Below are 27,267 nucleotides of genomic sequence, written 5' to 3'. Positions count from 1 at the left end.
TGCTAGGTGCTGTTTGATGCGCCAAGGCGCTTCTCAGGTCTCACCTCCTCCCTGATGGACCCCTCCATTCAGCTGGAGGCATTTTCACGATGGTCTTTTGGCTGCCTTCTGCAAGCAGCTTTGATGGGGGGAGGGGGGGGGGCAGCGGGTGCCTTTCCGGAACAAACGGCCTTACCTCTGTTCCCTGTCTGGGACGTCGCTGTTGATCAGGCCGGTGGTGACCTGCTGCAGCTTCTCCAGGACTTCGTCGCACCCCGTGAGGATCTGCATGGCCAGAGCCAAAATGCTGGTCTTGAGCTCCTGCAAGGAGACGGGACGAGTTTCAGAAGGGCGTTTCGGTGGCCCCCCCACAGAACAATTTCGCTTCTAAGTCCAACACAGAGGCTCATGCAAAAGAAAGACGGGCTTCCAAAGTTAATGGGATGAGCGTGATAACAAGCCAGGCGAGGTTTGAGGAGCGGCAGGACCTGCGTGCGGGTCCCCACTCAGGATTCTTTGGCCGTGGGTCAACCACCTGGGGCAGGAGTGGCAGGACAGGTTTAACAAAAGAAAACACCACTGTGCTCCTATCACTCCGCCTCTGTCCGTACAATCAATAGCAAGAGCAGTTAGGCTTGTATACTGCTTTACAGCCCTCTCCAAGCGGTTTACAGACTCAGCCTCTTGCCCCCAACTATCCGGGTTCCTCATTTACCGACCTCGGAAGGGCAGAAGGCTGAGTCAACCTGGAGCTGGTGAGAATCGAACTGCAGTCAGCAGAATCAGCCTGCAATGCTGCGTTCTGGCCACCGAGGCCTTCTACGTAATGAAACCTCATAGTTAAACTACTTGAGCACTTCCCTGATTCTGGAGGCCATTTAATTCAAAGGCCACATTTCTTACCAGCCCACAAATTAACCTTCCTAAGTCAGTCCAACTGAGACAAAAAACCTGATCTCCAGAGATTCAGCAAGAGGCTGGGGAAAAAGAGGTTGGCCACATCTGGCCCGGGGGTTAACATGCGTTTCCCAAACATGTCTGGAAGGCACCAGGTTGAGGAAGCTGAATTAAACTTTTCACTGGAGAATGGCTTAACGATTCTCTAAACCAGGCGTCTCCAACCTTGGCAACTTTAAATTTGGTGGACTTCCACTCCCAGAATTCCCCAGCCAGCTTCTGGGAGTTGAAGTCCGCCAGGCTTAAAGTTGCCAAGGTTGGAGACCCCTGCTCTAAACCCCAACATCCCAAGACGAAGATTCTTCAGGCTGACCTTTCCCTGAAAAACCTGCTCCAGAATCTAAATGAGATCATTCTGTTTAACTATTCCCATTTCCCCGATTCCCATCACCAGAACAGCTCCTTTTTTTCTTGGCTGCCAAGAAGGGTTTGGGTTGGTTTTTTTGGGAAATCGGAGGGGGCAAAACCAACACAGGAAATTCCAGCCAGCTGATAGTGCAGCGGGATGCTAAGCAGGCTGGGACCCAACTCTGCCGGTACTTATCAGAACGATTAATCCAGCCTGCTTGTTGGGCCGGACAAGGAACGAAACCGTCCTAGAAGGGAAGAGAGGATGAGAGCAACTACAGAGAGAAACGGAAGAAAACAAACAGAAACGAAATAATGGGCGTGGCTGGATGAGACGTGGCGTGGACACATTTAGCATTGACTCCAGACAGTGACGGACATATCCGAGCGAGGACAAAGGATGAGCCACAAGGAATTTCCTGAACAGCAAGACGGAAATGGACAGAAATCATCCCGGCCCTTTTGGGGGCTCAGCCAAGCAGAGGGCATAATGGACCAAGCCTCACCCCTCCCTCATCTTAAAATGGTTCAGGCAACAGAGACAAAGCCAACCCGGGGGGGCGGGACCCCATTCCTTTGCAGAGCATTAGCATTCCCTGAAGTGTATGGAAAGAATTGGGGAACTCTACTTTTACTGGCTGAATTTTATGGAAAACAGGTTGAGCACCTGAGGGGGCCAGCCAGGGAGAGGCTTCGGCCGGAAGGGGGTTGAAGGGGAGCTTTTCCAGACAGGGTTGAGAGAGGCTAGCAAAGAGGAGCACGGAACTCTTCCGGGGTGCGCACTCATCTCCCCAGCTGTAAACTACAAAGTGTTTCCCCCCAGCTTCACCGCGGGACGAGCTTTCTAAGCTGAAGGAGGAGAAGGAGCTGGGCCAGGATTCTGCAGGAGGCCCCTGTAGCTTTTAACCAGGGCTACTCCAAGCAGAGTGAAGAGCTGCGGCTCTTTGGGGAACCCCAGCTGAAGCACCCAGTCACGGCACCACGACCACAGACGGTGAGCACGGAGAGGGCCATACCCGTTGGCTGAAGAGGCGGCAGCACCGGGGTCAGGAGAAAGCGAGGGCAGTGGAGTTTCAGACTTGGTGTTTACCTGTACCTTCAAGGTCTCTCCCTGCAAGGAGCTGTCACTGTCATCGCTTTCGTCAGGCTTAATCAAAACGGTATTACTCAGAAGGTGGTTCTGTACGGCCATCAGGTACCGCAGGCAGGCAGAGGCAGCCTTGAAGACAAACGGGGACGTTTGGGGTTTCTGTCTTGGCCCAATTCCCTCACAAAGCAGCAAAGAAAAGCCAGCAGGCTATTTCTGAAGTCCAAGGGAAACTCGCAAACAGGGGAGAATACAGAGAAAATGTTCAGTCCTTCTCCAGCTGCGGGGGTCACAGCGTGGCAAAGAAATACCAGAAAAGGTTGACACATTAATTAATTAATTACTTTAATTCAAGCTAAAATTGGGGAGACATATTGCAAGTTCCTGGACCTTACCAAACTGAAAGACAGGTTAGTATGAAGTAATCCCATTTATATTAAAAAACAATGATGAACTTGAGAGCCTCAAATGTTAACATTCTGGACCAGGAACAAGGGAAGGAGAAGAGCCAGATTGACAGAGATATCCGCCACCAATCCCAAGGAAGGTCCATGCTTCTAGATTCCCCAAAAGGAGAAACAGTCCCGCTTCCCCTCATTCTCCCCACTGCAGCCCCCAAAGAGAGCCAGTGGGTACACAGTTACTCACAGGCACAGTGGAGAGAAGCCTCTGGAATTCATCTCGAGAGACGACTTGGCACTTGGTGATTAAGATACAAGATTCTCGGACCACGATCTTGAGAATGTAGTGCAAAAGCTCATCGTTCAGTCTTCAAAGGCAGAAGAGACAGGGCAAAGGAGGAAGGGTTATAGCAGTCCATCCTATAAGTGGGGCGTGAGAGCTACCTTGGCCTCCCCTGCCGATCTTTGCTGCCCGGCAGACAAACTCCCAGATTCATTCAATCAGTGTGCACAGCCCCTGCTTTGGTAGTGGGGGTGGGGGTGGGGTGTTTACCTGCAGTGCTCATCATCTTCACTTCCAAATCTGTTGTTCTGGAGTTGTTCAGCCATGTTGGTCAGGATCACATCTCGAAGCTGGGCCAGGCCGCTGTTCCTGTCTCCTAGAAGGGGCCGATTCCAGGAGGAAGGTAAGTAGAGAGGCCTGGGATTGTGCTGCAAAAACACTGACACCACCTTTGCCTGATGCCTGCAGCAATTTTTTTTTTTAAATGTACAAATTAATTTGCACTCCAGCACTTTAAAAACTCTCACCTTCGGTTAAGACCAGCTTCAGTAGGTTATTAATTTCTGTTTCTCCAGGGTACAGGATGCTTAGACCAGAGCTTAAAAAGGCAAAGAAAGGCAACACTTAGCATTTGTGCAAAAACATACAAAAAGAGCACTGAGTTCTGAAGATAAACTGATTTTACTCTAGCATATGCTTTGAACTGTTGGTAATATTATTTGATACAACATGAATTATGGATACCCGTCTGGAAATCTGTAGCATTTGTTTGGTTAAAGTAAGAAAATATGTGTGTGTGTGTCTGTGTGTGTTAAAATGTGCTGAAGCTTGGTATACAGCACAGCAAATTCACACGTCCTAGTAAACAAAACCAAGAGCAGCTGCGTTGTGATTTTTATTTACTTAATTTCATGACCTTCGTGACCTTTCCCATCCACGTAGAGGCCCTTGGATCTCGTAAAGGGAGACCAGGTGACCTACCTGATGGCCAAGCAGACCTCCTTCTGAATTTCGGGGCTGATCTGGTCGACGGGGGCCATCAGGAGCTGCCAAAGCAAAAGGCCCGACCGCCTTATGATCTCCCGGTTCTTCTCCGTTTGGGGGCTGAAGAAAAATTTAAAAACCACCTGCAAGACAAGCGTTGCAATGCAAGATGGGAGTGAGAAATAGATGCCTAGTCATTGAAGTAACACACCCTTTGCTTATCTGCCTTCTATCTGAATTCACTGAAATAACCAGGTTGGTTCAAATTACTGATCCTGGAGAAGAAGAGCTGAAGAAAGCAGGGCAAGAGGCCGATACGTCCAAATGCTCCTATTTTGTTTCTTATGAACCTCCAAACAAGCAGGCAGAATTATCCCACAGAAGAGAGTTTTTCAAACATGACAACTTCACGACGGGTGGGCTTCTAGGATTCCCCAGGCAGCCATGAACCGGGAGTTGAAGCCCACCTACCTTAAAGTTGCCAGTATTTGAAAAACATTGCCACAGATGATCAGGCTTGAATTTCGTTCAATTTCTGTTTGAACAAGAATGAGATTCAGCCTGTACTCTAAATCAGGAGTGTCAAACTGGATTTCTTCGAGGGCTGGATCAGAACTGCTGTTCTCCTCCACGGGCTGGCAGTGGGGGGAGGCGGGTAGCGGTGGGGGGGGGGGATGGATGCCTCCTGCAGCACCCTGCTGGCCCAAAACAGGCTGCGTGGAGGCCCCATGGGGCGGTCCCTTGATATTTCCAGGCCAGCCCCACGGGCCAGATTTAAGCACCCCATGGGCCAGATCCGGCCCGCGTACCTTGAGTTTGATACTCCTGCTCTAAATTGTTGCCTTCTTGCTGGGGGAGGCAACAACCCAGAGCACATCTCGGATCAATCAAGGAATCAGCAGCAGATCAAAACTCTCCACCAAGGAAGTCTCCTCCTCCTCCTCCTCCTCAACACATCTGAGCTGTCGGGGTAACCTCAGGTGAGCAAAAGCGTGCCTCGATCAGGTATAGATACCTGGAAAACCACCAGGATGCAGCGTATGATGCAGGTGTCCCCGTTGACCATGGCTTTCTCCATGATGTCACAGATGCTGCTGAGGTGATGGGCTTCGATCGGGTGTTGCTTGGCCAGGAAATTTGTGATTGGCATGTTGTTACTGGCTGACAGCAGGTTGAGCTGATGGATGCACATGGCGCCCACGTGGTGCAGCAACTGGTTGATTACCTCGTTGGTGGCTATGGCATCTCCTGGAAAAAACCATCATGTCCTTTTTAAAGTTGCCAATAAATCACCACCGACAAAAAAAGGGGCAGAGCGGGAACGCCGATTATTGCTCAGAAATAATTTCAAATAAACGGGCTACGGGAAGTTCAGGTTATTACCAGTGCTGATGGCACCTTTGGCCTCCTACCTTGCGGCTCCAAGATGACATGGCTGACTCCCAGCCTCTGGCAGATGTAATGGAAGGCCTGGTTCCCAGGGTTGCACCACTGATCAATGTAGTCGTTGGAGCACGTCCAGATCATGTTGTTCATGGCATCGTAGCATGCGCCTGGACGGAAACATCAGTAGCTCCCTTCATCAAAAGGGAACTGGGATGCAAAGTGAGCAAAAGCTTACAATGATCCAGAGATACCAGTTGTTAAAATATCTCCAGAGGTTACGGATGCTCCAACGCTGGAGGTCTTTAAGAGGAGACTGGACAACCAGTTATCTGACATGGTATACGGTCTCCTGCTTGAGCAGGGCAGGAGGTTGGACTGGATGACCCCCAAGGTCCCATCCAGCTCTCTTATTCTGTTGTGCGTGTATGGCCACATACACATCCCTTGGTGATGAATTTGTCTTCTTTCTCCGCATCCGTTTTTTTAGTATTCACGAGTTATTTGCTCTTAAGAAATTTCCACCCAAACATTCTGCCAAAGCTCTGCTACTTAACGGCTAGCGAAAGCCACCCTGTGGGGTTTAATTCAGAAGGTGCCGGTAGCCGTCTGCACCTGGGGCAGGCATTCGGGGCTTACCTAGGCCAGGGACAAGGGCCCCACGTCCAAGGGAGCTCCCAGCAGCATCAATGAGGTCTGCTCGGCTTGCAAACTGCCCATCTGAGAGATTGTACACCAAACTGGAAGCTAGGACTTTAAAGAAGGAATCGGCCATCAATCCCTCATGTAATTCTAAAAACAAACTGCGCGTAAGGCAGAGCCAAAGCTTAACCTTCGGGGGCTAAAACCACCTCTTGGAAGAGTCAAACCGGCCTCTCCGACTTCAGTGGGAAAGTGCCAAAGCCAACAAAGCCACCCCAGGCTCTCCCCCCGCCCCCCAAGGCCGAGAGGGAAGAGAACTTACTTTTCAAGGATGACAAACCGCTGCTTCCCCCGAAGAGAGAGCGGGTGGCAGAACTGCCGGAGCCTCCTGGAGGAGGGATTAACATCACCAGGTATGTCCCGCAGGTGTAGATCGGGGTCTTCCGTAGCATTTTGAGAGGCAGACCACAACTAGTGTTAGCAGCTGGGGGGAAAGAAAAAGAAGAGGGGAGTTGTGAGAAGCACAGGGAGATCATTTTGCCCGGCAACTGCAAGCAGAAGAAGACATGAAGAACCTGGACCAACGCAGGACCATAAGAAGTGGCACCAGGGAAGTCCTTCATAAGATACCTCAGACAAGCAGGTGCTGTACCTGCTTTCTGACGTGTTTCGCCCCCATTCAGCAAGAAGGCTCAGCTGTCCCCTTGGGCAGGGAAGCCACAGAAGCAAGGAAGAAAGGATTCCTGGGCGCAATTTGCCCCTTACCTGCCTGGTCCTCTTTCAGCGTATTGGAGATGGTGGAGCCTGTCAGCGCAGCCAGGGTGGCCGAGGGGGAGGCTCTGTACCTGGAAAGCCTGCTGAGCAGCATCTCGTTAATGCTCTTGGCCGAGTCCCCCTCTTTCCTCATCAGGATGATGCGCTCCTGGAGGGGCCTGGCGATGCAGAGGCCGTTGTCCACCTGGGCCAAAGAGCCAAACCAAGGAGAGAGCTCTCACCGGTCTGCGTGATGTTCAGGGCAACACGGAGGATATCTGTGCCAGGCAAGTGCCCCCCCGTTTGTGCCCATCTTCTGGGGACAAGACTCACCTTGAGTTCAAAGACGTCCATGAAGACCGAGTGGCCCTTGGGGGTTTTTTCATTCAAGCTCGCGGGAGACCAGATCCAGTAGAAGTAGGTCCCGTCTGAAGAGAGGTGGACGGTGGTCATGGTGCTGCCTATGGGAAAGTGATCGGGGGGCATTGGGAGAAGCTGGCACACCTGGGCAGAGAAATGGGGCAGGGGGCAGAAGGGAGGAGAAATTCGGTTTTACTGGCATTTATTATGACACGCTGATCCCGAAAGTATCAAGATGCTAAGTGGTTCTGCATACTGATTTGCCGGCCTGACATTTACAATTAAAATCAATATTTATATTGCAAATAGACGCCACAAAGAGATGGAGCTGCTGCTTCTTCTTGTTTTAAGAAAGAAGAGTGCTGGAAACAAAACAAAATTTGTTCTCATCACGGCAAAATAAAAAAATCACAACCTGCAAGGTCACACTTGCTGATAAAGCACATTGGAAAGTGAACGAGATTTTTAAAAAGCTTCTGTCGATAGCCACACCATGTAAGAAGTTTCTGCCCTCCCCACCACTGGTCGTTTCCCCCTAAAGTTTAATCCTTCTCACAATTGGAAGCAGCTTTACTAGCACAGTATTCCCACATCGGAAACCCTGAAGTCAGTCTTAATGTGTAGACAGGTTGGGAGAAAGAGCTCCACCAACATGTTCCAAAAGGAAGAACCGAGTTCTAATTGGGACTCAGTAGTTTCCTTCGTCCTGCCCGCCGGCACTAGCAGATCCATTGTCTAAACCATCCTAAGATTCCTCTGTGTAATGACTGGTTTGCGACGCTAAGCAGCAATGGGCTCAAGTAACGGATGCTCAACGGATGCCTGCTGCTGTCTCACCTCTTGGACTCTTGGCCAGAGTCTCAGAGGCAGCCAGAAGACAATCTTGTGCTAATCCTCGGACATTCTCAATAATGGATTTCTAGCTTTCAAAGGGAGACCGAGAGCCTGAGTCATCTGGGAAACATCCCAGGCAGAGTTGCATGTATTGAGTTGGCTGGCATAGTTCTCAGATCCTAAGTCATTGCTGGGCAGGCTGAGCATTTGTGGGCTGCTGAAAAAGTTCCCCAGGAAAGGACCAGCAGGTACACAAGGGCCCTTTCTGATTTTCTGAAAGACCACCCGGCTTTCCAAGAGGCAAGGGCAATTAATTATGATTAAAGATCAGGGTGTGGGGGAGAAACCGGACCACTCGGCTCAATCACAAACAAGGCCCTGGAACAGACAGTAAATCTAAAAACCGCTCTGATTTTACCTGAAGAGTGTTCTGATCGATGACCTGGAAAAGGGAGTGAGGTTTACTGTCAAAAGAGACCGGCCTGTGGAGCAGCCGGCCGTTGCCGAAGGCCACCCAGCCGGATTCCAGCTCCTCATTGCGGGAGTACACAAAGCCTCTGAAAGGAAGAGCAAGGCAGCTCTGAATCAGGCGCTTCTGTTCATGGCTCCCATTCCTGTCCTTCGTTCCCTCCTGAAACCCTCTCTCTCCATGGCCCTTCCTCTCTCGGAGACCATGCTTTGGTGCAGGGCTTACCGTAAAGTACCGTGTAATCCAGAGCCCAATTTGCTGATTCCCCGGCCAACGGAGTTGGTGGTATAAAGATAAAGTCCATCCACTGCCAGGCAGCGTCCTAAGTCTGCATCTGCAAGAGGCATTCAGGAGGTGGAAGAGGTTATTTTCAAAGCCACAGAATTTGGGGAAAGAACAGTGGAGAAAACTGTTTTGCTTTGAGCCACAACCAACCGTCCTCTGCCTACTAGGGAGGACTTTCTGTATGGCTGCCACCCTTGTTAGGCCTACCAAAGGCCAACGGATTTCTTTCCATCAGGGCCAAGAAAGCTTGATGCACTAGTCTCATTTTACAGTTAAATCTTTTCCTATGTCCAGTTCTGAGCACTGACAACTGGAGAGCATCAAGAAGAAAGCTGCGAACCTGGAAGAGAACTCCTCCAGGGGCAGGAGAAAAAAAATTGGCCGCCATTAAGCCAGAGAGATCAAGAGGCTGGAAGAACAGTTCCTTGTTTTTGGGGTCAGGGTTGCATTTTTATTCCTGCATTTTAAGAGAAGCAGCCTTTTTACAAACACCAGCGTTTGCTCTGTCTCTCACTCTGAAGGAGGTTAATTTCCCGTGGAATAAAACCTTCTGACTGCCTCTACCCTGCTGTCATTTTAGCCATGGCTTCTGCCTGTCCTGAAAATATCACGCCTCGGGTACTCTAAAGGCAGGAAGGTCCAGCCTTCCCGCGTTCTTACCTTTGTTTTCTGAGCCAGAGCCAGGGTTAGCATCCGGTGCCGGCAACATGTCCTCAAAGCCCCAGGACACCAGGTGTTTGCCCCCTAGCAGGCAGGAGGGCGATCCGGGTCCGCCTTCTAAAAGCAGCAGCCTTCAGGGGGCAGATGTGGAGACACACACATACACGTATATAAATACACACTTCTCTGAAATAGAAAGAATTAACTACAGAAAAAGACAGAGTTAGGGGCTTTTAAGGGAAGAGGGCTGCTGCACGTTGACATACTCTGACTTTGTATTATTGGGAGAAAACAACGAACTTGGCATTACTGAACTGATGCATGTGGTTTAGAGCAATATGTGGGGTGCTTCCCATCCACTCCCCCCCACCTTCCTCCTCCTCACCTGTACAACACATCAGCCACAGGCAGGGATCCCAAATCAGTCTGTTTTTGTAGGAGATGGACGGTGTGAACAAAGGTTTTGAGGGAACCCCTGGGAAAGAGAGAACAAGGCAGTGGTCACTCTTCAGGTACTGTAAGATACCAGAAGGTCGCAAAAAGGGATCACGTGACACCCCCCCGGGACACTGCGACCGTCATAAAGGTGAGTCAGTTGCCAAGCGTCTGAATTTGGATCACGTGACTACAATGGTCGTAAGCAAGAAAAACAGTCCCAAGTCACTTTTTTCACGGCCGTTGTAACTTCAAACGGTCACTAAATGAACTGTTGCAAGTCGAGGACTACCTGCTGGGCCTTTTTAAGACGAGGGGAGTGGGCTTTCCTTAGTGTAGGAAAGGCGAGGAGAGCCAGGAGCCAAGCAGAGGTTCCCTCCCCCCCGCCCCTCCTCTACCTGGCGCAGGCCAAGGCCACCAGGGCGGCGGCGGCGTTCTCCTTCTGCCTGTGGGGGATCTGCTGGCCGCCGGGCGAGGCCTCCTCCAGCCAGGAGCAGAGCAGAGTCTCGATGCCGTTCAGGCAGTCGGCGGGCTCCTTGGTCAGGCTTAAGGGCTGGCAGTCCCGGAGGCAAGTCAGGAGCACCTCGGCGGTGACGTTGCCCAAGGAAGGGTCTGTCCTGCTCTGGGACTCGATCAGCGGGAAGACCAGGAGCAGCCCCATGCGGGAGGTGAAGGGCGCCTGCTCCGACTGCTGCAGGAGGCCCTGCCGCTTGAGCAGAGTCAGGGCCTCCTCATCGCCGGAGCTCTCCCGCTCGTGCTGCTCCTCCAAGGCCAGCTGGCGCTGGGCGTTCCACAGGCCCCGCAGCGCGTTCAGGCGGTACTCCAGCAGGCGGGCGTAGGCGTTGCTCTGGTTGCCGCAGATGGCGCGAAGGCGCTCCGACAGCTCCGTGGGGTTCTTGGTCTCGAAGGTTAAGATCTGGAGGGGACAGAAAGGAGAACTTCAGGCTCAGCCAGAAACGGCTCTTAGGAGACCTTCTTCACATCCCTTCGATGGGTAAAGCCCAAAGCCAAGCAGGAGAGGAAATTCATCCGTCCAAAGGGGTAGAATAACGGCAGCTCTGCAGGCTTTAGAACAGGGTTTCTCAACCATGGCCGCTTTAAGACAGGCGGAGGGGGAGACACTTCAACTCCCAGAATTCCTCAGCAGCTTTGCTGGCTGGGGAATTCTGGGAGTTGAAGTCCCGTCCCGTCCCCTATCTTAAACTGGCCATGGTTGAGAAAATACCGAGTTTTCCAGAAAGGCCAACAGGAACCAATATCTAAGCTACTGTCTTTTCCCCTTATAAAACCCATGCTGGCCCTTGGCATTAATTCACCTCTGGTCAGAATCCTGCAGCTATTTAATGGCCGCCCTAAGAAAAGACACAAAGCTTGATTCACTTCTGAACTTACGACTTTCGTGACTGCCATAACTGCTTAAAAGCCTGAGCTTTTAAGTGGGGGAAGAAATACTATCGATTCCCTCATTTTACCTCATCTTGCAAGAGCATGCATCTCTCTCTCTCTCTCTCTCTCTCTCTCTCTCTCTCACACACACACACACACACACACACACAAGAGAGTGCTTTGATTAACGACCGATTGTCAAATTTGTGTTGTGCCAAGGCACCATTAAAGCAAAACCGCTATCCAGATTTAAAATTTCAGATAATGTTACAATTCGCTTTATGATTGGTATCAGATATTTATGAATTCACGACCTTTTCTTGGTTGCTTTATATGGCTCGTAGGTGACGTTAGATGACATATAAAACCAGTGTTTTGTTTTTTTGAGCAACTTCAACGGCAAGGAGCAAGAAATAGGATTACCTAGAAAGGATTTCAAGGCCAATTAGCCAAATAAATACAAGCTGACATACGTAGTTAGCTAAATGCTGCAAACATTGATTTAACAGGCTCCATTTCAATTCACAATGGGTTTTAAAAAATCCATTCGGTTTTCCAGCATTACAAATTCACCATGGCATCCTACAAATTCTAAGACCGTGCAAAATTCAATAGAGGCAGTTTCTGCTTTTAACATCCTTTAATAAGGAAAATGTTGTGATTTCATGCAGGGAAATAAGTAGTGGCAGTAAGTTTAAAATGAATGGCCTTCCACTCCCAGAATTCCCCGGCCAGCGTGAAGTTGAAATCCACTTATCTTAAAAGTTGCCAAGGTTCTAAGGCAGCGTTTCTCAACCTTGGAAGCAGTGCTGGCTGGGGGATTCTGGGAGTTCAAGTCCACCCATCTTCAAGCTTCCAAGGTTGAGAAACACTGTTCTAAGGGGTCTAAGGATTATGCCTGCTTCCACAGATTGGATCCCAAGAGAATAACAAACAGCCCCAGATTTGGGTCGAACCCTTTACAGAGCTTGTACCCGTGTCTCATTCTTCTCCTCTGTATATTATTTCTCTGCTGACTCGGGATCATTGAGGACAGAATCCCCTATTATTCAGGGTTCATTCCCCTTGTTTTTAAGAATACAAAAGTAATGGAAGATCACAGCCAGTCCAGAGGCTTCTTGGGAATAAAAGGAGTTCTGTGTTGCTGCGTTTCGTCTGGGAACCCTGAAAGCTGGTGCACCTATGTACGTCCCCGTCCCCCCAAAAATAAATGACTAGACCAGCTCTTGCAGCCGAGATGCCTGCTGTATTGGCAAAATCTATGTCCAGGTGAGCACAGCAGAAATATTGAAGTCTGAGAACATTCCAGTAATGGGCCCCAAGTGGTTCTTTTCCATTGTGCCGCAAGCAAAGTAGCCTCTAAAGAGCAGGGGCTTCTAGGTTTCCAACGGTCAACAAAAAGCAACTGGTGTGTGCTAGAACAATCCATGTCAGTCATGAAAACGGCCGTGCTGCACACAAAGCAAGGCCAGCACAATCACAACGGTTTGTGCAACCCCAATAATGGGTGGCACACACTGACCTCCGAGAAGGGTCGGGGGAAAAGGCACCTTTGGGGGCACTTCTCATGACCGATGCCTGGCCCTGAGCCCTGCCTTTTGTGGTTTGGGGCTCTGCAGGAGGACTTCGGTCACCAGCAAGGACCCTCTTGAGTCCTGCTATTCCTGCGGGCACCGTTTCCTCACCTAGGCTATATTCTTCACGTATGTACCGGCAGTCCTCGACTTACAACAGTTCATTTAGTGACCGTTCAAAGCTACGACGACGCTGGAAAAGGTGACTTAGGACTGTTGGTTTTTCCAGTTACCCCCTTTGCAGCATCCCCGTGGTCGGTCACATGACCAAAATTCAGATGCTAGGCAACTGGTTCCTATTTATGACGGTTGCTGCATCCCAAGGTCATGGCGGGTCCCTTTTGTGACCTTCCGACGAGCCAAGTCCAGGGGGAAGCTGGGTTCGCTTAATAACCGTGGCGAGAAAAGTCGTAAAATGGGGGGGGGCAAACCTCGCTTAACAAATGTTTCACTTAGCAGTAGGAATTTTGGGCTCCATTGTGGCCGTAAGTTGAGGACTTCTGGTATAATCACTGTCCCGATGTTTTTATAACCATCCTGCTGTCTGGTGCCATCAGACGGTTTTTCTCTACCAGAATTCCTAACTCTTTGGAGGATGCTTGCGACAGACCCCGATGGCTGCTCACGTCCCCACCACACAGGACCCTCGGATGACACACCGCTTCCATGTACGTTTTGCCAGCCTCTGGGTCGTTTATCGCAGCAACCACAGGTGCAAAAGAGAAAAAAAAAGTGAGTTCCTGAATTAGCTCTACCAATGCTACTACGCCATCCTCCTTTGTTTGAATGAATTTCTCAACTTCGCCATTCCATTGAAATAATTTTTATACTGAAATTACTGGGTAGCCTACAAAGAACTCTCACTTAATCACGATCTCTCTAGGAAAAGCAGTTCTCCTAACTTCTTTAACTGTGTTTGTTGAGCAATGGGAGCTAAAATTCTGCAGAAAGAGCAAACATTGGGAAGGTCAGCGCTTTGTTTTTTAAAATAAACACTACGAAGCCGAAGAGTTCTGATTGATCTCCAGGCTGGTCTTGAAAAGCGGAAGAGGTCAGAGTAGGTTAGCACCAGGATGGGAGACCACCAGGAAATCCCAGGGCTGTAGGACAAACTGGGAAGTCAATCCCAGAAGAATGCAATAAGAAATCATCTCCATACAGATGACGGTGCAGTTGAAAAGCAGGCTGCCAACAATGGAAAGCTCTTATTGCAGATCTATAGCAGAGCCATCACTGGAATCCTATGCTCGGTTTTAGTCATCCCGTTTGAAAAGGATATGAAGAACTGGGGGGTGGGGGGGAGTGCAGACAAGGACAACCAAAACTATCCAGACCTTGAGAAAAAGCTGGAACATCCGAGACGGACAGGAACAAAACGCAGAAAGGTTAAAAAATAATAATGCCCTGGGTGGAGAGAAGAGGGCTGGGAGCTGTTTTCTTCCCCTCTCTCCATCACTAGCAGCAGGGGCCGTTCAGTGAAGCCGTTGAGAAAAAAAGAGCAGAGACAAAAGAAGCCTCCTTCACAGTGTGGCCAATTAATCTGCGGAATTCATTACCGCAAGATAGGATGAGGATGTGATATGAAGATGACCAGGGACAAGGGACCGGATGAAGTCAGGGAGAACCCCCAGGCAGAGGGACATTCGTCTCAAAGGCTCAGTGGTGCCTCTGGGTGGGAACAACCAGTTGCAGGGACCCACAGGAGGAGAGGAGAGGACTGGGTGCCTACCTCTCCTGGGAACCCCAGAAGCGTTTGACTGGATGCTGTGAGACACAAACATGGACCCAGAGGAGCGTTGGTCTTCAGGAGTCAAACTGGAAGTCAAGAAACTTTGCTCATTTTGAGCTAACTGTGCAAAGTTGCTACATGTAATCTGGGGTGTGCCTCACCCCACCAAAAGCATTTGGGATGATAGTCTGATTCTCAGTCATCCAGGTCACGGTTGTCCCAGAGGTGCTTTTTCAGGAGGCAACTGGACTTTCTTGGGTTTTTTTAAGAAGTTTCGCTTCTCCTCCAAGAAGCTTCTTCAGCTCTGACAGGATAGTGGGGAATGGAATGACTATCCTGTCAGAGCCGAAGAAGCTTCTTGGAGGAGAAGCGAAACGTCTTCAAAAGAAAAAACAAGAAAGTCCAGTTGCCCCCTGAGAAAGCACTTCTGGGACGTTTGGGATGATCCACTGCATTTTTACGTGGGAGAAATGTAAATTTAGAGCCATTCGATAGTGAGATGGGCAGCATATAAATTTAATAAGTAAGTTCGATCCTGACTGGCTGAAAGTTGACTCAGCCTTCCAATCTTCTGAGAGGTTGGTAAAATGAGGACCCAGATTATTGGGGGCAATAGGCTGACTTTGTAAACCGCCTAGAGAGGGGCTGTAAAGCACTGTGAAGCGGCATATAAGTCTAAGTACTGTTAATAAATAAGTAAATAAGTAAACGGTAAGAATATTAATGGGCGCAATGAGCTGTGTGCAGCAGCAGCTTTTCCGCTTGAGAAGTACTGGACTGCACCTGTATCCTGCCACCTGAGTGGTACTGGACTGCACCAGCACCTGGTGTGGTGCTGGCCTTTGCACTCCAATTTACATGTTGAACATCGTTTGGGGAGAGCCGAGGGAAAGCAAAGGCTTATTATCAATTGCTATTTACATTTCAGGAACCCCAAACATCCACATTATCAGCTTCCATTCCACAACATGTTTTCTAAACAATTGTAGAGATTGTACAATTACCTTGAAACTACGGCATGCTCTCTGAGCAATTACTGCACAGGGCTGTCATATGATTAATCATCATTTAAAGCAGGCTTGCAGAACTAATGGGCTCAATTCTATTTCTGGATGCAAACTATATGGATGCAAAAAAAAAAAAAAAAAAAAACCCCAAACAAGAACTACTGCCTTCTGGACCACAAGACCCACGAACCATTCCACTCTGTTTGACAGATCACAACAAAAACGAGTAAAAAGGGCCGTCAGCATTTATTTTAACAAAAGGCTTGCGATGTGCGGGCCACTGTCATTTCCACCCCCACCCACCCCTTAGAAAATACTCCATTCCTTGTCCACATGAAGCCGGGAAGAGTTGATGGCAGCCTGGGCTCCTTCCCGGCAACACAATAGCGTCCCTTCAAGCTCCCGACACAAACGCAGGTGACCGAGCATAAGCCTCCAATGCAGTGCCTGCTGAACCGTCCCCGTTTGGTTCACACCACCCAGCTTCTGACAAAGAACCTGTGTCACTGAGAGCCACCCGGCTGGGGAAGAGGGCGGAGTGACGGAGGGAGGCGCATCAGAAAAGCTGTGGCAGGAAAGACATTGGCAGCCCTGGGCTCGGCTGTCCCTATTTTTAGGGGGGGGGGAAGAAGCCAAGGTTGGCAAACATCATGGTCCTCTCCTTCGGCTCTTGGACCATAAACCAGAATAAACCACAGGCGCATGTCAGGATAAGGTGGGCCAGCCATTCAGCAGAAAAGCCGGACTAAGAGGATGCCCCTGGGTTGGGGGAAAGGTTTCCCCAGGAGAAAAAGAGAGGAGGAGAGCTGCCCAACCTCTGGCCTCTGCTGCTTCCTTACTGCTGAATCACCTTTGCGACAGGCAGCCTGTCGAGCAATGTGGATGTAGCCAGACCTGCCCCAGTGTTGACATGCTCCTTCCTGTTCTTGGATGGGCACCTGACTTTCTACCTGCATCTTGATCCTGCTGGCATCATTGAAACACGCCAGGAAAGAAAGCAGAGCTGCTCTCTTGGACCCCAGCCCAGTCTCTCTTCACCCCCCCCCCCATTTTCCATCTCCCAGTACACAGCTTCTCATCCTTCATCCTCTGGCCTTTCAGAGGTTGTCCTTCAACCACGCTTGGTCCTCCTCCCACCTGTTCCTCCTCACTTGGGACGCCAGGCATCTCTCCCTCTCCAAGGGCAGCTTCTCCCATCCCTTCCCTTGGCCAGGATCACCTCTAAACTGTCTCCTCTTGACCCCCCCCAAGTTGTTCCTCTTCCTTCACTGCCTTCCTTGGCCATTATCCCACATCTTCCCATCCTCCCCCACCTCCGCCATGGGCCCATCCTTCCCCATTCCATCACCTTTATTGTAGTCGCCTACAATGGAAAGGCTCCTTCCAGAACAGGATTTGATGATTCACCGGTTTCCAGTGGGTCGGTTCCCCATGTGGACAGGCTCCCTTCATTCAATCAATCCCTGACCCAGGTGCGTCTCATTCCCCCAAACCCAGAAACAGATGTTGGGAAAACCACGAAGTGAGGGGGGGGATCCTACCTTCTCTCATTTCTCCTTCCTTCCTCCCTCCCTCTCTCTCCCCATCCTCTCTAATCCTTCCTTCCATCTCTCACCTACCTTCCTTCTCCAATCCTTCCTTCCCTCGCTTTCCATCTCTTTCCTTCCTTCCTTCTCTCACCTACCTTCCTTCTCTAATCCTTCCTTCCCTTGCTTTCCATCTCTTTCCTTCCTTCCTTCCTTCTACCTCTCACCTTCCATCTTTCTCCTTCCTTCCATCTCAAATTCTTCCTTCTTTCCTTCCTTCCACCTCTCACCTTCCATCTTTCCTTTCATCTCTCACCTGCCTTCCTTCCTTCTTTCTTTCTCTAATCCTTCCTTCCCTCGCTTTCCATCTCTTTCCTTCCTTCCTTCTCTCACCTACCTTCCTTCCATCTCAAATTCTTCCTTTTTTCCTTCCTTCCTTCCTTCCACCTCTCACCTTCCACCTTTCCTTCCATCTCTCACCTGCCTACCTTCCTTCTTTCTTTCTCTAATCCTTCCTTCCCTCGCTTTCCATCTCTTTCCTTCCTTCCTTCCTTCCACCTCTCACCTTCCATCTTTCCTTCCTTCTCTAATCCTTCCTTCCTTCCACCTCTCATCTTCCTTTCCTTCTCTGCCTCAGTGGGATCCCCAGGGTCCATCTTTGGCTCCCTTTCCCTTGGTGGTGCTGCTGCTGCTGGTGGTGGTCCCAAACCAAGGCCCAGCCCCCCCTCCCCTCCCCTCCCCTCCCCTGAGCCTGTCCCCTTATTAACCCCCCACCCCTCCCCCACCTGGCTTCTCCCCCCCCCCCATTCGGCCTAAGGCCGGGGGGGGGGGAGGCCGGGGAAGAGGCCAAGGGGACGCCGCCTCCCTCGGGGCCAGCCCAGGGCCTTCCTTGAGGGGGGGGCGCAGAGACTCCCCTCAGGTGAAGGCCTGGCGACCCCCCCTCAGCCGCCATTGTCCGAGCCCCCCTCCTCCCCCCCTCCCTCACCTCCAGCTCGGTGTCTCCGGGCTCGGCCACGCCGATGATCTCGCTGGGCAGCTCGGCCAGGTCGGTGACCCGGATCAGCCCGTCGTGGAGGAAGATGGTCTCCTCCTTCACCGACAGCCACTGCGCCGAGTCGGCGGCGGCGGCGGCAGCGGCGGCCGCCGCGGAGCCCGAGGCGCCCGCCGGGGAGCCCATCCAGGAGGCCGGGCGGGGACGGCGGCGGCGGCTGAGGGGAAGCGGGGATGCTCCGGCAGGCAGGCGGGCAGGCGGGCAGGCCGGGCGGGCGGGCGGCGGGCGGGGGAGGAGGAGGAGGAGGAGGAGCGGCGGAGGCGGCGCCCTCAACCCCCCGCCATGATGGGCGGAGGAGGAGGCGGGGCCCGGCGGGAGCAGGAGGCGGGGCCTCCTCACGCGCCCGGCTGACGGCGCCACGCCATCTTGGAGGCGCGCGAGCGAGGACCTCAGGCGGGAGGGAGGAGGAGGAGGAGGGCCCGGCATGCCCCGCGCCGCCAAGGAGGGAGCGCGCGCGCCCGTTACCCCGCCCACTGGGCGTGACGGAGCTGGCCCCCGAGTCGCTCATTGGCTGGCCCACCATGGACCCGCCCGGTCCGGATCGCCTCAGACCGCAGTTGTCGCCGCCGGGGAAGGTGGTGAGGGTCGCCGGCTCTGAAGGCGGGGCAGGTCGCTTTAAGACAGGCGGCCTTCAACTCCCACAATTGACTGGCAAAGGGTGAAACACCAGGCCCAAAACCTGGAGGTTGTGAGTTCTAGTCCCGCCTGAGGCACGAAAGGCAGGTGGGTGACTTTGGGCGAGTCCCCCCCCCTCCCTGAGAAGCCTACCTCACAGGGTGGTTGTGGGGCAGGACTATCGCGCCTATTCCTCACCTTGAATTATTTATAGAAATCATAAAAGGTAGGATAAAATAAATATAAAAATAAAATTGGGGTTTTTTTGTGTGTATAGCAATTTTTTAAAACTGATTTCCCCCCCCAATTAAGTTAACTTTGAAAAAATGCTGCTCATAACTATATAGTGGAAGGAAATATTGATGATCCCCTGGTCTGTTTTTTAAAATGTTCAGGATTGTAGCTCGGAATATGAAATCGAAAATTTGTGTTGTTTCCTTTGGGAGCAGTGAAGAAACACAATTTTTATCATTTCTTTGCACTGTTTTTGTTTGCATGCAGTTAACAGGCTTAATCAAGGTGATCTGCGCTGTGTGCTGCATATAATATAATATCCAGCTGATATTTTATCAGAGACCTTCATTTCCAGCCAGATAAAGTGGAAAACAAACCTTGCTTAAAAGTGGAGAAGGGCGTGGCCTCTTCATTTTCACGGCCATGCTGTGTCTTCAGAGAATGGACGTTTAATCAAGGTCAGAGGCATGCAAGACTACAGCAACAGGGTCAGATCTTTGGTTCAACCCAGCACTGTCATCTCTTTCAACTCTGACACATGCATGTCAAAGCAGATACTGTCCAAGCTGATCAGTCCCCCACCCCACCCCAATGATGAACCATAGCAATAGCTACCCCAGCAGATTCAGGAACCATCGTTTGAGATAAAGCCATGATCTGACAGCTGAAATGAAGGTGTTGCTGTCCACTTCTGGGAGATACTACCAATAGGATGACCGCTAAGCAAAGGAGAACCAAAACCAGACACAAAGAATCCTGCCCTTTGAAAAAAAAATTTTTTATAAATTATGCAAGGGCAGGTCCTCTCTTGAATCGGTTACCAGTAAAGATCTGGAAGACAAGCCACTGAAATTGTTTTAAATAACCACAGAGGTGTTCTAAAGGGAACTCAACCAAACTCACTGTACATATGTTGTGCACTGACAATAAAGATTTGAATTTAAATGGATTTTGTGGTACTTTAGGGTATTATCTAGGAAATAATTTTGGATGTTTAGTAAAACTATGCATTATTTGTCTTACCAACTAATTTTGGCAGTTCTGGTGGGATAGTGCGCAAAGTTTTGGCCAAAGAAGTGAGTAAACTTGGTAAGCTTTATCTTGCAATTTTTTCTCACAAAGCATAATTTTGGGAACATTGGGGGCTATCAAAATGCCGTGTTCAAAATAGCATAATGAGTATGCAGGCTTCCCACTAAATCAACACTTATCTTATAATCAAAGCCTTAAACAATAATTTAAACAATCAACGGCCTGCTGGAATATGCAAATTTTCCTGAGAGCATTGGGCTGGTTGAACAATACAAGAGAACATCTGGTCAGCTGTACAGTGTATTTTTATTTTAGCGATTAAAATAAAACTCAGCTGCATGAGTCTAACATACCACCCAATTAATTTTTTATAAAGTTTAACACTACTTAATTAGCATAGGAAAAATAGCCATTTACATGCTTAGAACTGTTTTGTTTGTAATGTTCATTATTATCAGAGGTGGGGGGGGGAAGCAAATAATGCTGGCTGGGGAATTCTGGGACTTGAAATCCACATGTATTAAAATTGCCAAGGTTGGACATCCCTGCTTTACACTGTACCATATATTGCCCCCAGAAAACAGGAAAGGGTACTTCTGAATATACACAGGAGATCCTCCTCTAAGGTGGTCTAATTGATTTAGAATGGTACTCAAGAATTTATTTTCCAATTTAAAATTTTGCCAATCACTTTCTGCTTGTTTCCCTTCTGATTTTTAGCTCAGCTTCACACACTTTTTAATCCCTGAACTGTATCATTAGTGGAAAGCTATGTAGATTGACCTAAATTAACATACATTTACATAGGATGAAATATTATTGTATAATGGGATCAATGATGCTTTCAGGAATGTGCATTTGGGACTGATCTCAGAGTTGATAAATTGGGCAGGGCTGAAGTCTCATCACCCATACTCCTTTAACTATGACTCTCCTTTTGATTACACTGAAATGACAGGATATTACCTCCCTCTAAAGATCATCTCAACATAAAGGGTGATACAACACATCAACATTTAGTAACACCGGTCTAGGGAGGAAGTAGTTAAAAACCCTGTGATCTTGATTAGTCCTACCTAGGAAACACAGAAGAAAACAATATATTGGAGGACTACAATGTGCATTTTAGCAGTGAGAAGTGAGCATAATATTGATCTAATGTTCCTGCAATACCTGTAACTCATTTAAAAACAAATTTAGTGTTATTTATCCCTAAATAATCATGGCTTGAAAAACCCGAAATATCTGCCTCTTATTTGGCTTCTGAAAAGTTTTTCCCTCCTGTGGCAACACCTGAGGGCCCCCCAGGATCATATAATTCCATCCTGTGTGATTAATACAAGACCACCAATTATGAGAAGATTTAAAAAGACATCTTTTTGTCCCAAGCATCTCACAAGTTTACATGAATCATGCTTTGGGCTACATAATTCAGCAGTGTGACTCTTTATTCTGATAATTGGCTCTGTTGCCATTCTACCTGTTTGCACCAATAGACAGCTAATGACTCATCCTCCATTCCTAGGAAGAGACCAACCAAATCCGAAGAACTTCCTAAGTAAACAAACATGCATGCATGGTTTCCCCCAAAAAAACCTAATATGAATTTTTTATTTGATGGGAACTAAATTATATGTAAATTCTCCCTTTAGTTTTCGGGATTATGTTCATGTTTATTTTGTATCGGTTCACACTCCACTAAGCCTTAAATTGTGATTTACTAACTAATCACTGGGTTCAGCCAACACAGCACATGAATCCTGAATCAAGGATTGTCTTTTTTTCATCCTCTTTGACTTTAAATGCTTTACTAATGGCTCAGCACTACCTGATATATGGCAAAACCTGTCTGTGGACATAAATGCTACCTTACTATGGCCTTTGCTTAGAGCCAAAATAATATACACAGTTCTTTGTATAGATTTCAAAGATAAATTGAATACAAAAATAAAAAAGCACTAAATGTTGTTTCCTCTGTCCTTGATTTCCTGTACAATAAATCAATAAATCAAGCTTTGTTGTTATGATAAATACTTCCCAAGTGTCTCTGATTTAGACCAGTTCTTTGGGGATACCAAAAAAAAACCCTCCGATAAACCATGTTTCTCTTTTACTGCAATCCAGCCAGTTGCCTCTTGAAAAAGCATCTTTGGGACAACCTTGACCTGGATGGCTGACAATCTCCATAGACAAGTAGAGTGTAACGTCCCTGAGTCAATTTTGTTGACACCAAGCGCATTCATCCTCCTCGTCTAACCTCATGCCAGGGGAGCAATTAGCACTACCAACAGCCAACCACGCGGCTTGGTCCAATTCATCCTGTGTCCTTCCTCACCGTTGACATGCCTCCAGGATTGACGGGTGATTTCCTGTCATTTCCAAATGGTTTTGCTGAGCACTCCTCCGCACAAAGCAGCCGAACAGGCTCTGCTATCTGGGGAGGCAGCTTGCCAGGTGCAGCCTTCAGAACAAAGGTGCTGTGGTCTTCTTTTAAGCAGAGGTCACTTTTACAGGTTTCTCCGTAAGGACTGAACGGCTAATTTGTTTCTTTGCTATAGCCATCGTTGCAGCAAATTCGTACAAATGCGAGCCCTAAATAAGCAGCTGCTTGAACCACGCTTCTCATTTTAACCCAGTCTATTCCGAGCAGGAGCCTTGGCCTCCGTGTGACCCCAGCCTGCTTTAAAGCGGAAACTGCCTGCCTTCACCTGGTGCACCTGACTTGACGGGAGCCCAAACTGGGCCAAGCTCCTTTCATCACACTTCCAAAAATGAATCACGAATGGCTTGCTTGGCAGGCTCTTCTGCAGAACCAGAGGGGGAGCTGCCCGGAGTTTGGTATAAGATGGGCGGTTATAGAAATGCTTTGAAAAAGCGCGCTCAAATGTTGCCGTGGTCCTGAGGCTTTGTGAAACTGACAGCTAGCTGGAGGGGTAATCAGCCCCAAATTCCTTATCTGTGAGAACCATCACGATGGCTATACCAAAACGGCTGGTCCTGCCCCACACATCAGTCTTCTAAATGGTGGCCTGTTGACCAAGTAACCAGCTGGATTCACACAACCTTCTAAATCTCAATCCAATAAAAACACACAGTGCGATACATGAAATGGAGCTAGAGATCCAGCCAACTGGAGCCCAGAAAGTGAGATTCAGACCCGACCTCTGTTGAGGAAAGCTAGATTAGATGCTTCTTAATGCTTATGGCGTTATAGCTTTTCTCAAACCACAAAACCTTTAATTAACACAAACCGTGTAATTTTTAATTAACGCAATTGTCCAAAACGAAGTGCCTTTGTAAGGCTGTGATTTAAGCATTGCACACGAGCTCCCTCTCCTGACCAAAAGAGAAAAAAAAACCCACACCACCACTTATTTACTAATAAGCCAGTTGAACATGGACACATGAATACCGCAAGCGCTCCAAGGCTGGCGTCAGGTCTTCAGCACAGCTATAGCTTTGCCCCACTGGCACTGAAGGCCACGTAGGACAGCAGTTGGCAAAGCCTAGGGATGAGCTCTTAAGCTTCCAGAGTTTCCTCCCATTAACTAAACTGAGTAGGGTGCACATTTGGCTTCAAACCGATCCCGAGTACTGGAAGATGAGGAGAAGGAACCTTCTGTAAGGAGTGATGGCAAATTTTCAACCATCAAAGAGTCTGCTTGCACGCAGACAAACCAAAATACAATACTAGAAAATAAAACCAGCAGAGCTTTTAGTAGTTTTTTCCCCCAAAACTTTTACTTGGTATTTTCGGACTATTTAGAAGACCAATTTGTGAGGATAAACTCCATTGGAGAGTGAAAAGGTCGAACGCAGGTAGCCCCGGAGCTGAGGAACCTTCTTGATGACGGGCAGAAGCTGGGAGTCCACAGTCTTCTGGTCTGCCTTGCGCTGATCTGCAATCTCGTATTTCTGAAAAAACGGAAATGCTACTTCAGCCATTTATTCCTTTTCCCACGGCTGTCATAAGGGGGCCAGCGGTTCCTTCCCCATTGCCATTTTTAAACAGCAAACCTTGCCAACGTTATTTCACAAAGTGCATCCAAAATTGATTTATTTTGCTTTCCTAACACCCTCTTGGAAGAGGTTCTTTGGACTGTGACATGTTCTACAGAAACATGAAATATAGAGTGTTTCTATTTAATCTTCTTTCTTAAATGCAAAGATACTGAAAAATCTGTCTACAGATTCATAAACCAGGAGGGACTTCAGGTGCCAGCCTGACCCCTTGTTGGCTTTTGAGTTATGCAGAATGCAATCTTGGAAGCACACTCAAGGCGAGAAGCTCTATACATACCGCTTTCTCAGTATCAAAAATTTCGCCCTCTTGATGTTTGGGCTTACGCAGCTTCTTCTTCTTGAAGTAAACGTCACTGAGATGCTTTGGAACTTTGACCCCCGAGATATCAACCTTAGTCGAAGTGGCAATGACAAACTTTTGGTGAGCTCTGCGCAGAGGGACACGGTTGATAGCCAAGGGCCCTGAAAACAGAAGGCAAAATAATGTACACGGAGACGTTAGAAAACACTTATTTCTCCCCAACTTGTGAAGATTCTCCACCCTCAGGAGACAAATCTTTTACTATGGTTATTTGCTATCTTTTCTTCTTTTTATACCAAGATTCATTATGCGGAATGGTATGAAATTAAAAAGGAACGTTAACAAGGATCACAGAAAAGGAACAGAGGCCATAAACGTGAAACGAGCTTACCTGTCACAAGCAACAGTCCACTTCCAAGCTGCTTCAAGAAAACCACCCGCTGGAAACACAAAGACAAGAGGGGAGAGTCAATTGTTGGAATCCCTGCCTGCCTCCTGAATGCCCCTAACGAGAGGAGCCCCAAAGGCCCCTTACCTTGCCCCTGTGGCGGCCAGTGAGAAGGATCACCACCGTTCCTGGGGAAATCGAAGCCCGTAGCCGCCTCTTGTGGAGGGAAAAAGGTTTTTTGCCGTGGCTCAGGAGTTTTCGGGAAACGTCCTCCGTGGGGTAATATCTGGGCTGCGAGGAAGAAAAGACAGGCCTGAATTCAGGACCTTGTTAAGAATCAAAGCAGCCTCTTGAACGCAGAGGAGGACAGGAGCTCTCTCTCGGCCACATCATTTTGGCCACAAGCTCTTACCATCTTGCGAAGTTTGACCACCCGGGTGCCTCCGTTCTTATCACCCCCAACAGGCTTTGTAACAGTGGCTGCCTCCTTCTCTTTCTTCTTTTTTTCTATCTGGGGAAAAAAAACACACCAAAATTGTACCCCATCATTCCTTCTCCAATTTGACTCCCCCATCACAGTCCTGGTGGATAGCCTGAGCAAGAGTGACCGGCCCAAAGTCCCCCCCCAGTGAGGTCCCTGGTGTGCTCCAACGCCACTCTCTTAACCATTAGGACCCCTGTCTCTCTTTCTGTTTGACTTCGGTGAGTCAAACTTGCAGGCAATAAAAAAAAATTGTCACTGGAGCAATCCTGTGATCTGCATCTACCCAGCTTAATGTCCTCCACGTTTAATGAGGAGTTATCTCGTTTACCTCCAGTATGATTAAGGCAGATCAAGAAAAGTTTGTCCGTATATTATGGCATTCTTTGGCAGATTAAAACCAATCGCTTTTGAAACACTCATCTTCCATAGATTAATCCAGTTTCTCCACCAAAGCCGCTTGAAGATGGACTTTAACTCCCATGCTGGCTGGGGAATTCTGGGAGTTGCAGTCCACCCATCTTCAAGCTGCCAAATGGTTTATACCAATCCATACCCATCCATTGTGCCAATTATCCATCCTTAACACGAAGAGTTGCAAAGTCTCCCCTCTGCTCGTACCTTTGTCTCCGGCGCGTTGTACTTCCGCTTGTACATGGCCTTCCGTGCATACATGGCCGACCGGGAATATCTCCCGATCCCTCGGGCCAACACCGGATTGCGGCTGGCATGGACCTTCCGGACCCTCCTGGTTTTCTTCTCGCCTGCCATCTAACAACAAAAAAAGGGAAACATCCATTTGCAATTTGTAACCCAAGAAAAGCCAGAGGGCTCCAGATCCTGCGTCTCGGTACCCCCTTCTAGAGACACAATTCTCCACTTCCAAAACGTTGCAAACTGATTGCACAGCTATACCAAATAGGTATTTTTTTACATACAACCTACAAGAATATATATATATATATATATTGCAAACATGCAGTCTGCAAGGAAAACTAAGGTTAACCCACTCACTTTAGTTAGGAAGTATCAAGGAATTATTGGATAGCGAGTTACAATCCAATGAGCGGAATCTTACAAGTTATAGAAGTCCCTTAATGGAAGCAAGCCTGTATTCCGATTAACCACTTAAAAATCCCAACGTCTTTGGAAGCTATAGAGACTCCCAGGACAGTTGCAAGGTTCGGGGGGGGGGGGAATCTGCCATTCGGTGCGGGCAGGGGCTGAATCCGCTTCCCCGGCCAGGGAAGGCGGCTATTCCGAAGCCCGAGGGTCGTTCCGGCCCAAAAACCTTCCTCTCTGGGATGGGCATTCCCGGCGCCCCTCCTCGCTTTCAGGGGCCTAGGCGAAGCGGCCCCGAGTGACAGGGCAGCCCGGGGAGAGCCAGCCGGCCTAATCTTTCGCTCGGCCCCAGCAGAAGCAGCCCGGCGCCTCCCGCGCAAAGCCCCCGGAGCCTCCCCGCCCGGCCTATGCCCGGCCCGGTGGTTCTCCGAGGCGGATGGCGGTGGATGCCGACGCCGGGCCCCGGGAAGCCAGCGCCACGGCCGCACCATCCTTACCTTGGGCAGAAGGAAAAAGAGGCAGTATCCGGGGCTTCGGCGCTGAAGAGCAGGCGCGTGACGTCACCGGGCGTGCCCCCAAGCACTCTGGGAGAGGTAGTTCACTTCGTGCAATGCGCCCTCCCGAGAGCCGACTGAGAATTCGAGGCGGTTTTCCTCCGTCATTCGTGCCATTCACGTTTTATTTCCTACAGGCCTTATTCAGTGGTCATCGATTCCAGTGCTGGCTGGAGAATTCTGGGAATCGAAGTCCACAAACCTTAAAAGTTTGAGAAACACTGATTGAAGGGCTGCCTATCATAACAGAAAACCTCCCTTGATAAAATAGTTATGATTCCTGCGGCGCAACAATAACAATGAATACATATTATACTTTATTTCTTTCCTGAGCAAGGCCGCCCAGGACAGGGCAACGCAATGGGCTGGAGAAGACGAGGCCCATTGGGCACTGAAAGGGTGCTCGCTACAGAGACGCCGCAGCCTAGAGCGGAAAGCGCGTTC

The 27,267-nt window shown here is 49.2% G+C and overlaps 2 protein-coding genes and 1 long non-coding RNA gene across 7 annotated transcripts in view; 1 reads left to right on the top strand and 2 right to left on the bottom strand.

Annotated features, from left to right (window-relative positions):
* The window catches only part of HECTD4 (HECT domain E3 ubiquitin protein ligase 4), a 49,989-nt gene extending 31,579 nt beyond the window's left edge, over window positions 1-18,410 (bottom strand). For 2 of the 3 annotated variants that reach the window (XM_087880096.1, XM_087880097.1), the window contains exons 1-18: window positions 18,068-18,410; window positions 10,259-10,776; window positions 9,811-9,900; window positions 9,426-9,556; window positions 8,706-8,814; window positions 8,430-8,568; window positions 7,151-7,321; window positions 6,830-7,022; window positions 6,387-6,548; window positions 6,062-6,175; window positions 5,452-5,592; window positions 5,055-5,287; window positions 4,037-4,182; window positions 3,583-3,653; window positions 3,326-3,431; window positions 3,020-3,140; window positions 2,375-2,503; window positions 176-300 (exon numbers count right to left, since the gene is read on the bottom strand). In XM_087880096.1, the coding sequence (XP_087736222.1) occupies window positions 176-300; window positions 2,375-2,503; window positions 3,020-3,140; window positions 3,326-3,431; window positions 3,583-3,653; window positions 4,037-4,182; window positions 5,055-5,287; window positions 5,452-5,592; window positions 6,062-6,175; window positions 6,387-6,548; window positions 6,830-7,022; window positions 7,151-7,321; window positions 8,430-8,568; window positions 8,706-8,814; window positions 9,426-9,556; window positions 9,811-9,900; window positions 10,259-10,776; window positions 18,068-18,259 (2,891 nt within the window). In that variant the 5' untranslated portion in view covers window positions 18,260-18,410. The remainder of the gene's footprint in view (window positions 1-175; window positions 301-2,374; window positions 2,504-3,019; window positions 3,141-3,325; window positions 3,432-3,582; window positions 3,654-4,036; window positions 4,183-5,054; window positions 5,288-5,451; window positions 5,593-6,061; window positions 6,176-6,386; window positions 6,549-6,829; window positions 7,023-7,150; window positions 7,322-8,429; window positions 8,569-8,705; window positions 8,815-9,425; window positions 9,557-9,810; window positions 9,901-10,258; window positions 10,777-18,067) is intronic. The other variant, XM_087880098.1, reaches the window with a different exon arrangement.
* A 271-nt stretch (window positions 18,411-18,681) lies between these two features.
* Window positions 18,682-19,931, top strand: LOC117672259 (uncharacterized). Its single transcript, XR_015730250.1, has 2 exons — window positions 18,682-18,974; window positions 19,250-19,931. It is a non-coding gene; the product is annotated as an uncharacterized LOC117672259 (long non-coding RNA).
* A 3,796-nt stretch (window positions 19,932-23,727) lies between these two features.
* Window positions 23,728-27,218, bottom strand: RPL6 (ribosomal protein L6). 3 transcript variants are annotated; one of them, XM_087880112.1, is made up of 8 exons: window positions 27,140-27,210; window positions 26,767-27,025; window positions 25,829-25,978; window positions 25,139-25,237; window positions 24,874-25,017; window positions 24,730-24,778; window positions 24,315-24,499; window positions 23,728-23,929 (listed from the first exon to the last, which is right to left on the bottom strand). In XM_087880112.1, exons 3-8 carry the CDS (start codon window positions 25,976-25,978, stop codon window positions 23,777-23,779), a joined length of 780 nt encoding a protein of 259 aa, XP_087736238.1. In that variant the 5' UTR covers window positions 26,767-27,025; window positions 27,140-27,210; the 3' UTR covers window positions 23,728-23,776. The 3 variants fall into 3 exon arrangements, with proteins under 3 accessions (XP_087736238.1, XP_034284765.1, XP_087736239.1); XM_034428874.3 differs by having other exon boundaries at window positions 26,767-27,218; XM_087880113.1 differs by lacking the exon at window positions 27,140-27,210 and having other exon boundaries at window positions 26,222-26,776.
* Window positions 27,219-27,267: the final 49 nt, after the last annotated feature.

This window comes from Pantherophis guttatus, chromosome 17, assembly GCF_059756535.1.
Source record: "Pantherophis guttatus breed Tessera chromosome 17, ASM5975653v1, whole genome shotgun sequence".
NCBI classification, from domain to species: domain Eukaryota; kingdom Metazoa; phylum Chordata; class Lepidosauria; order Squamata; family Colubridae; genus Pantherophis; species Pantherophis guttatus.
This window is presented reverse-complemented; position numbering and strand designations above follow the sequence as displayed.